The sequence below is a fragment of the Oenanthe melanoleuca genome, chromosome 3, assembly GCF_029582105.1.
Source record: "Oenanthe melanoleuca isolate GR-GAL-2019-014 chromosome 3, OMel1.0, whole genome shotgun sequence".
Taxonomy (NCBI): domain Eukaryota; kingdom Metazoa; phylum Chordata; class Aves; order Passeriformes; family Muscicapidae; genus Oenanthe; species Oenanthe melanoleuca.
The window spans coordinates 92,116,403-92,126,361 of record NC_079336.1 but is presented as its reverse complement, the minus strand read 5'-3'; the positions used below and the strand labels follow the sequence as shown (position 1 = coordinate 92,126,361).

The 9,959-nt window shown below is 42.0% G+C and overlaps 1 protein-coding gene across 4 annotated transcripts in view; it reads right to left on the bottom strand.

Moving 5' to 3' along the window:
• Window positions 1-6,173: 6,173 nt before the first annotated feature.
• The window catches only part of DISP1 (dispatched RND transporter family member 1), an 84,350-nt gene continuing 80,564 nt past the window's right edge, over window positions 6,174-9,959 (bottom strand). For all 4 annotated transcript variants that reach the window (XM_056488551.1, XM_056488553.1, XM_056488552.1 and 1 more), the window contains one exon: window positions 6,174-9,826. In XM_056488551.1, the coding sequence (XP_056344526.1) occupies window positions 6,185-9,826 (3,642 nt within the window). In that variant the 3' untranslated portion in view covers window positions 6,174-6,184. The remainder of the gene's footprint in view (window positions 9,827-9,959) is intronic.

Sequence of the window (9,959 nt, the reverse complement as noted above, 5' to 3'; positions counted from 1 at the left end):
TTATCTGTAATTTATATTACAAGATTCATAATGCCTGTCTTTGTGAGGATTATACTCTTCCAGTGCTATGCCAAATAAAACACCTCCCTGTAATGGAACTACCTACTGCTCCAAGAATTCAAACCAGTGTCAGTGTAACACAGCCCTCTCTATTCCTGCCCTATTCTGTAGTGCAATACTGCTGTGAAGTCTGACAAAGCTGACATATTATACTCCCCAAATGTAAATAAAGCTTCTCCAGTAAGAAAGGCTCCAAGAGATCATGCCCTGCCACTACAGAAGCGGTGCTTCAGGAGATCCAGACAAAAGAAACCAGCCAAAGGAGAGAAGGCTGCTAGAATGCATGGGATACAAGGAAATTAGTTACCTTTAATGTACTCTGATGACAGAATGAGCTGCATTTGGCTCTCAACAGATTCAGCACTATGTTAGGAAACAAAGCAAGATGTCAGGGCATCTAAGAAAAGCCCAAAATTCTAGGGTCAGTTGAGACAGAACCCTAACTAAGAACACAGAATAGAAGCTGAATAATAGACTTGCACAACCTTGCTGATGTGACAGCCATGAGTCCAAGTTCCATCAGATTGAAAAGAACATTTTTATAGGGAAAAGGTTTGATGGTATATCAGGCCACTTGGAAAATTTTGGTATAATACTATCATATATTATAAAATAGATATTTAAAGCATAGATTTTGAAAATATAGATTTAAAAATATATATTGAAATGGACTATTTTTGTAAGAAAAAGGAGAGTATCTAATTGGGTAGTGCAGGATGGCTCCAGCAAACCTCTCCACTCAAAGCAGTGCTAAACCTGCTTTTCTGTGCTGTCTAATCTTTTCAGGACTGGGTTCACATACCTCCAGTTGCCAATTTCTGCTCATTTTTACCTGGACTGTAAGAACTTCGATGGGTTCTGCTTTTGCATTCTCTCCTCAGAAGTGGATTTTGGGCCAAACACTTTGGAATTTTTACAAGAGCCAATAACTCAGCAATTGTGATACCTCTCTTTCTTATACTAACACAGCTCAAATAGCTCCAATTAGCTCTCCTCTGATTTATACCACCAAAGCAAGAGGTGAATTATTGCTCCAGCACACAAGACACTGAAGGGGCTTTTCTTACCAAGTGGAGAGCGTTGCCAGGGAGGGAGGGGAGGGAGGAGGCTGGTGCAGCTCTGCCCCTCTGCTCCCACCACGCTGCAGGTACCTGGCTGCTCCTCTGGCAGCTCTGAATGCTGCCACCACAGCTGATCTCAGTGACCTGCTCTGAGGGCTGAGGGAGAGCAGACAACCTGAGCTGCCACCTGGTCAGACAAGCTGTCCTCACCTGTCCTTCACTCCTCCTGAAAATGACTTGAAATGTGCATCAACTCAGTAATAATTTCAGTACATCATCAATCTCACAGTTTAAACTACGACATTTCCAATTACTGAATAATATTGTACAAATATTATTGTATGCAGAAGACATGGCTTAGGTCAAATTTTTAAGGGCCTGCCATTACTGAGTGTGTACTTTAGTCACACTGTTTTCCAGGGATGTAAGAAAATCAGCCATGAATGATCTGCTCCTTTCCTAAGCCCCAGAGAAACGTTCTAGAATTGCTATTAACATTAATCTACAGACAATTTTGGTTAAGGCTTTACAAGGGTTTAAGAAAGTTTGTTTAGGCCTCCAAGCAAAGGCATCCATCTGCTCCAAAGACTCGCTGCTGGAAGGGTTCAGCATTGAACACTGCCACCATTGTGGCCAGCCCTCAGCAAGAGAGCAAGTGCTACCCTGCTGCTCTCAGTAAGACAGATGGGCACCAGTTCTAAATTAACAGCTTGGGAACTAGACTCAACATACACTTCTAACTAAGAAAATTTAAATAAAAGCAACAAGCAGCTGCTCCTCTGGAATATGTCTATCCATTTGCAGGTAAAGTGACATTGATCAAAACCTAAAATAAGGGAATCCAAGCCCAAGCTGGATCTTTAATACATTTCAGGTGTACCAAAATATCCCAAATTATGTGTCTCCAGGAAACACCTGACTCCATGCACACCTGACTCCATGCAGCTTTCTGAAGTGGGGATATTAAGAAAAACTCTTGGAATACAGGCTGCCAAGTAAAGGGAAGCAGCAAAGTCAAGAGTCCTTGGTTTCAGACTACTTAGTATTCAGACAGTACTACCTAAAAGCTGCAGCCTCTCTAAGCTGTGCATGATCTATGTCACAGGCTCTGCAGACCTCAGAGAGCTTTTTCTGAAAAAGTGAGTGAATAAATAGTTAAAGGACAACACAAAGTGAGGGTAACTCTGCAATGGTGACACCAGATCCAAATTCATGAGTCTGCAGAGATCTGTTATAAACTCAGAAAAGCTCTTGCCTTTCTTCCAGACTATAACTTCTCCAGGCTGAGCTTTTTATTGCAATGGCAAGCCTTGTTTTGCACTGTGGGAATATGCAACACTTAGTAGGATGGTGTCCCAGCTCACCATCATAAATCAAATGCTGCATGTATAGGCACTTCAGATGTTATTGGCAACAGTAAAATTTAATACACCTTGCCAGCATGTGGAAAAAATTTAAGGTTGAATTCAATGAAGTCAGTGTGATTCTGGCCTGAATCACCCATCTGCTACCTGTATTAAGTAGTATAACATTCTTTGTGTAAATAAAATATATTCAATTTTTATAACATTTGACATTTCTTACAGTGCTGAAATTTTTGTCATTTGTCAACCTGTATTTTTTAGAGGTCTCTTGGACTGACTGCCAGGACTCCCATCTGGCAAAATGAGGGGTGTTCCTAATTCAAAGCACTTCAAAGCAGTTCTCCCTCATCAGTTTAAAAAGATCAAATTAAAGTGATTATGGGTGATTGTAAAAAGATGCATTTTAATTTTATGTAAATACACAAACAATGAAACAGTCATTTAAAACTCCTTTACTCTATCAGCTACCTACCCACTTCCCAACCTTTGTATGAGGTAGCTGCATTGCCAGTGATTATATATTGAGCTGGATTTATTACCTTAAAGAACTTATTGTAATTTTTAAAATCTTTTTTGTTAAACTGATGAATGCATTGCCCAGACTATAAAAGTGATTACAACCTGAAAAATACAGATCCTAAGGACAATACAGATACCAGGTATATATTATGTTAAATGTAATCTTTTTTTCCTTGGGTGAAGCAAATTTGAGTGATTTGGTCTCAGATATAAGGCCCACTCTTGGGAATATTCTGGCTTGTAGTCTTTATTCCTGAAGAAAGCATACCTGCAACCTAAGAGCCACAAAGAGACCACTGCCTTCTCACATGAAGTCTCTTTGCTTCCTTGAATAATCAAAGAGATGTCACTTTGAAGACTCTCTACAAGTTACTATCAAGTTTTGCCTCGACTTTGGAAAGGCAGAACCTGTCATGTCTCAAGCTACACGTTATCACTGGCAGAACAATTCCCAAACATCCCAGAAGTAAAGGTCTGCATCTCCTAAATCCAGGACCACGTTCCTTCCTGGGGGAAGCAGGAGCCAGTGGCAGGGCCCTCGCCCCACCTACAAGAGAAACACCTCACTGAGCCAATCCACACACAGCCACATCCCCCTGCAACACCAAAAAAGCAAGGGACAGCAAATTAGTTAATGGAAATTCCAGTATTTTAAGCTCATCAGCTTCCCTTGGGGCTTGGCAAGTCTTTGAGAGATGTCTCAGCAGGATGTAACGGTTCTTGTTAAAATTTCCTGGAGTGGAACAGAATTCCACCTATCCTTGCTTGCTCTCAGCAGCCTGTAAAAACTTAATTGTTAGCATTTATTTATTTCTCTCCTGGATTTTCTGGGGTTAGAGTAATGCATAGCCTCATCAGCCTTCATCTGTCACTGGAACCAATTCCTACTCTCTTTCCAGAAGTTGCACTGGCTTGGATTTCAGAGTCTACACCTGAACTGACACAGATGCAGCACACACACACCCAGTGCCACATCTGTAAGTATCAAACTTATCTAAGTCAGTGATTGCTCCCTGTAAAGCTAACTGATCTGGAAAAGATAAAGCAGTTTGCAGGGAGAAAATAGCAAAATAACAAGAGGCAGATACAGCAGTGATCCTGCTCTAGCCCAGCATATTAGTTCATTTTAATCTTTCCTAGGAGCACACTACATCACAATTCCTTATCTGCCCCATTTTTCTCACTATATCAGTCTTTAAGAATATCATTATGAAAATATGACATTAATCCCTCTTACTTACATCACCATTACAAAAACAGCTATTAATGCAAGCAACTGAAGGTGGTTTCCTTACCCAGAATGCAAGATGGAAAACTGTCTTAGGGGAAAATCTCATTTTGAGCTCATCAGCTGACAAAGGTCTCTGTTCTGTAGATGCCTTGGCTGGGGACCTCCCCAAAGGCCCAAGTCTCAAATCTGTGACTGACACCTCATGAGACAGGCACTGTGGTAAGCATTACAAGCTGCTTTGACAAGGTCTGACTAACAACACTCAGCCAGGTGTGGTGGGCAGGAAAAAAGCCAGACAACAGCAACAGTCCAGTTTATTTCTTATTCCCTTAAATTTCTTAAGACTGCTAGCACTGCAAGTGTTAGCTTGTTATTAATGGCATCTGCAGTGCACAGAAAAGCCTTGATTGTCTCATTACAAGTGAGAGAATCAGGCTCTAAATTGAGTGACAAGTTCCAAGGTAACTAAAACTGAGTTTTATAACTAAGAAAGAATTATACTCTTCTTAAACCATGTAAAACTAATTTAGGTTTTTCTGTAGATTCCAACTTCTTCATCACTGGACATAGAAGCATTAACATCACTACTCCCAGCCACACCAAAGTGGTTTTTTTGCATGATGTGAACCTTCTGCATGCCTCCAGCGTGAACACTAGGACAGAATTAGCCAGGCTTTTCCTCCAGTGATTCATTACACACCAAGCACCTGATTTCACACCAGCCCATGAAATCCACCTTCTGTGTCTCATCAATCAACATCATCAGCATAACCAAGTGATGAAATGAGGAGAGATTTGTCATTAAGGTACACAGAAATTATGACATTCTGCACAGTTCCAGCTCTCAAATCCACTCTCCCTGAGTGGTAAGACCAGCAAGTATTCCCATGATTACCCACAGCTATCATGTGACTAAACCCTGTACTTACACAGACACAGCATCTGAAATCCAATGTCTTGGTTACATGGTTTAGTTCAGCATTTGTAACTTCATCCTGGGACTCCTCCAGATAGGAACACTCAGAACACAATACTTTAATTTATGTTTCTGAGCCTTTCCAGTTGACTTAATCTGATAGTTGGCAGTAAGTCTAGAACCTGTGCATTAACTATGCCTTTCTCCACAGTAGATTAACTCTGTGAGAAAAAAATTCAGCATTGCAAGGCACTTCATGTGAAATTATAGAACTCCTGATTTTACATGCATCTGTCAGCTGCATAAACTGTATTTTTGTTGTCATCACTGAGAAGTCAACCTTCACTGACTATTGTTTCCACCTGTATTCTCTGGTATGTAATGGTAAAGTCTATACAGTAACTGCCAGAAAAGCAGTTTAAAATGCTTTACTGCACTATATACACAGAAATGCAACACAGGCAGTGTAAATGCTGTAGACCCCCAGGAGCTTTGCTTTAGATTTTGTTAGGATGAATAGTTAAAAATATTCCCCAACAGGCTACCCTGCAGAGCTGGTCTGTCAAACAATCCTGAAAGAACACAGTTACAGTCCTGCTGCTGTTTCAAGCTGTGCAGAAGCCTGCCAAGGCAGCAGAATAAAGGTAAATGATGTACTCAGGAAATGTGGCAATCTCAGTCTGCCCCAAATGTTATCGATCTCACAAGTCCTGGCTTCAGAATAGGGAGACTTTCTTTGTAATGCTTTATTACTTGAGATGGTTTATAAGGAGAAATCAAACACTAATGCCCTGGAACAAAACCTAAATGAAGCACAACCCACCTTATTAGTTATAGCAAAAAAACATTCTGGACAACATCAGGTTTTACTACATATAATGGCTTTATGAAATGTATAAATGTTATTGTTCTATAAAATACATTTTTCATTCCAAAAGGCAAATTATAATTCATATTTCTTCAGGATTTTCCTTTCTAGTGCTTTAAACTTACTTTTAAAAGAAAGACGCAGGATTGCCAAATGAGAGGTTTATTATAGCGTTTTTATTAACAAACTTTCACTGGAAAGTTCTGGGCGCATTAACATAGGAGGCACATTGGCTTCGATGTTTGGCATTTGACAGTCAACAGAATTGCACTTCACTGTGATTGCCTTGCCACAACAGTGTGAGCTCTCGTGGCAAGCCTCGGAGCGAGCCTCTCTCCCTGACCTGGTCAGCAGGTGCTTTTTATCATTTGGGTCAGCCTTCAAACCTCGGTCATTCTGCAAAGAACGCTGATCTGTCTTGCTCTCAGCTTTCTTTTTCTGCTTGGGCAGAGAGGCTTTCTTGCTTTCCACCCCGTTTGCTTCTGTACCACCCTTTTCATCACACTTGTCTGTCTGCTGGTAGAATCCCTTTTGGTTATTTGAGACGCTGTTCTCACATTCAGAGCAACGCACTATTAGAGGCGCCGCGTTTCGGCAGAGGAACTGAGAGGAGCTCATCACCTTTGGAACAGTTCTTACGTTTTCCTCTAGGTTTTGATGAGCATGTGTATCTGTCCTGTTTACTCTTTGATGTGCCTGGAACTGTTGCACAGACTGGAGGAAAAAATTTTTCGGCAGGGAGTTTTGTGTCATCGTTCTTTTCAGCCTTCCCTGAAGGCAGCTGCAATGGAGGACATGCTGGACTGGATGCACATAACCCTCAGCAGCCTGTTGTAAAGCATTTATAGGAGCTACAGAGCTTTGGATCTGCACAGTCCCTGGGGAAGAACACTGGTAACAGAAGGTGTCACTTAACTGCTGACAGGAGTGTGGACTCCACTTCACTGCCACCTGCTTATATGCATCAGGACAGCTACACTGCCTGTTTTGAGAGAAAATCGGGCATATGCTGTGCTGGTCAATAGATGTCGGCAGCACAGCAGAATTAGCAACATTTTTGATGCCTTTACTCACTTCACTATTATAGGCTGGATGCACAGGCACACATGAGGTTTGGGGCCTGCTGCTGAAGAGCTCTGAGCAGATATGAGTTTCTTCGTATGTCACTTTCTCTGCAGGGTTACAGATTCCGGTCTGTGACGCCAGAGGTTCCAGCTCATAGTGCTCATGCTCCATTTCTGGTTTTTGGCTCCTGGAGTCCAGCTGATACTTGCTAACAGGAAGTGATTTGTTTTGATTTCTGCCCCCCTGGGCTCCTGAAAAGGCCTGAGAGAAGGCATTACACCGCAGTTTTTTTGGTAGTGGGATCTGGCCACAGGTGCCCTGGGGCCCAAGGCATCGGCACATGCACTGGAAGAAAAACGTTGCAAAAGCCCAACTAATGCACATTATAAGCATCATGAAAGTGCCAAGCTGAGTGTATGCCAACACTGTCGAGGGCATCATCATTGCCCCAGCTACAAATGTAGTCAAGGCAGCCATGGCAATAGCAGAACCCATACGGCTTAAAGAAAAAATGACCTTCCCCTCTCGGTCGGGGTCAGGGGCCAAGCGATACGCCACTCCGTAATGAACAGCAAAGTCCACTGACAAGCCAACAGCCACCGAGATTGTGACAGATTCCAACACGTTCAACTCCCAGCCAAGAAGAACCAGAGAACCTACGGTGACAAAAATAGTTCCAGCTATTGAAACTATTGCATAAAGGCTTATGATTATGTTCCAAGTTGTAAGAAGCATTACGCTAAATGCAACGGCAACTGAAAGGCCCATGGCAATCAGAGTACCATCAGAAAGACTGTCCTGAAGATCGTAAAATTCGAGGTTGCTCACAAACCAACCATTGCTAAGACCTTCAGGAGCAGAACTAAGCTCACTGGAAATCCATGAGTCCACCTCTTTGTAGAACTGATGCATTTTCTCATAAGCCAGTGTGAAGAGGTAGGTGCTTTGGAACTCCAACACCACTGCCCTGATGGTGTCATTAAGGTCAAAGCGAGGCCCTGGGGTTTTGCTATCTAAATGGTACCCTGTGCTTCTTTCTAGCTCCATTATAGCTCTCTTGATACATAATTCAAAAACTTCTTGTTTGTATGGAAAGCTCCAGTGGCTGCAGCAGGGGTAAAGAGATGGCTCATCACAGTCTTGATTTTCCATCCACTGCTTAAACGTTTCAATGAAGCAGCTTGTGAAGTCTTGTTCTTCTGTCTGATAAAAAAAGGTTTGATTTCTTAACTTCTGACAGAAACGTAAAATCCAAACTTGTGAAGCTGGGCTAGCGATATTAAAACTGGTATCTAGCTGCAGCTCTCCTTTGCTTTTAGGGTTTAAAGGGTCACCATTATCCTCAGGTGTGACACCCCAGATTACTGTAATCGGCATGTGGAGCTCTTCCCCGTGGTGGACACGTTCAAACATGAAAAGCTTTTTGTATTCTGCATCGTATCGTTCAAACGGGTGAGAAGATCTAAATACCTGAAACTCAGAGAGCTCCAACGACGGCAGTTTCATCTTTGGATTCACACACACGATATATGCTCCACCAATTGTTAAGGCAAGGAACCAGAAAAGCCAAATATACCGAAATTTGATAACAATGCATGGCAAAACTTTCTCAAAAAATATCCTGGATGCTTCTGAGACTGCAAAAATAATCTTGTGGAACATTTGGCACAACACTGTCCAGCAGTTTTTGTTGTTGTATACCCTCTGCTGAGGTTTCTTAAAGCAACTGAAAATATTGAGAAGGTATCGTTCATGTAATACAACTACAGCAGGCAGCCATGTAACCATCAAAACATAATTCACCAGAATGGCAGTGCCAGCATAAACACCAAAACACCTGATTGCTGTGATATTGCTGACATAATTAGCATAGAAGGCAGCAGCGGTTGTAAAACTCGTGACAAACATGGAAAGAGCAGCGTGTTGCAACGTGATGCTCACTGTCTCAGAGGTTCCAGCATGAGGTTTATCAAACTTTGTGTAGTTCCAAACATCACATAAGACAAAAGCATCATCTGCTCCAATCCCAACAAGGATAATCAATGCTGTGAGATTCATGAACGGAAAGAACTCAAAATTAAATACTACCCGATAGAGAAAATACGAAATAATCAAGGAACTAATTATTGCAAACATAGTCATCAGCGTGATAAACATGGACTTGGTGTACACACACATAACTAACAGAACAATTACAATGGCTATGGCAGGATACACAGTATCCATCAACAGGTAATCTTGAAACAACCTATGTTTTATTCCAAACTCAATCCCTGTGACGGTTGTTACACCATCCGAAGCATTCCAGTTCTCAAAGTTATCTAGGTAAATACCCATCATGCTTTCCCCTTTCTCGGTGGGGGAGAAGAGCATGCTGTATTTTAAAGCTGGTAAGACGAAGTCAGCTGTCTTTGGGCTTAGGAAATCCTTGTCCACTAGGTAGTGAAGGATCTGGTAAACAGCGTTGTACTTGGTACATTTGCGAGGCACGTTAGTACACTTGAGCTGGTCCTTCCTTTTGGCATTCATGTCCCAGCAGTCTGGCCCCAGGGTCCCATTGTAGTAGTATTTGGCACAGGTGCGAAGCAGCTTCAGGGTGTGGGACACATCCCGCTCGACAATCTTCTGACACGAGGACCTGTTGTTCAGAATGGCAATATAGTTGCCCAGAGTCCAGCTGGGACAGCACGAAGCAGCAGTGGCTCTCTGGCAGAGATCACCAAACTGGGAATGGGATCTGATCTGTATAAAGACAGACAGGGAGAAAAATCCTGAAACATTCAGTAACCAAAAAAACAAACCCAAGAAACAGCTTTAAATTATGAAAATTCAGTTTACAGTCCTCTGGAGTTAGCATTTTGAATTCTTAAGTCCA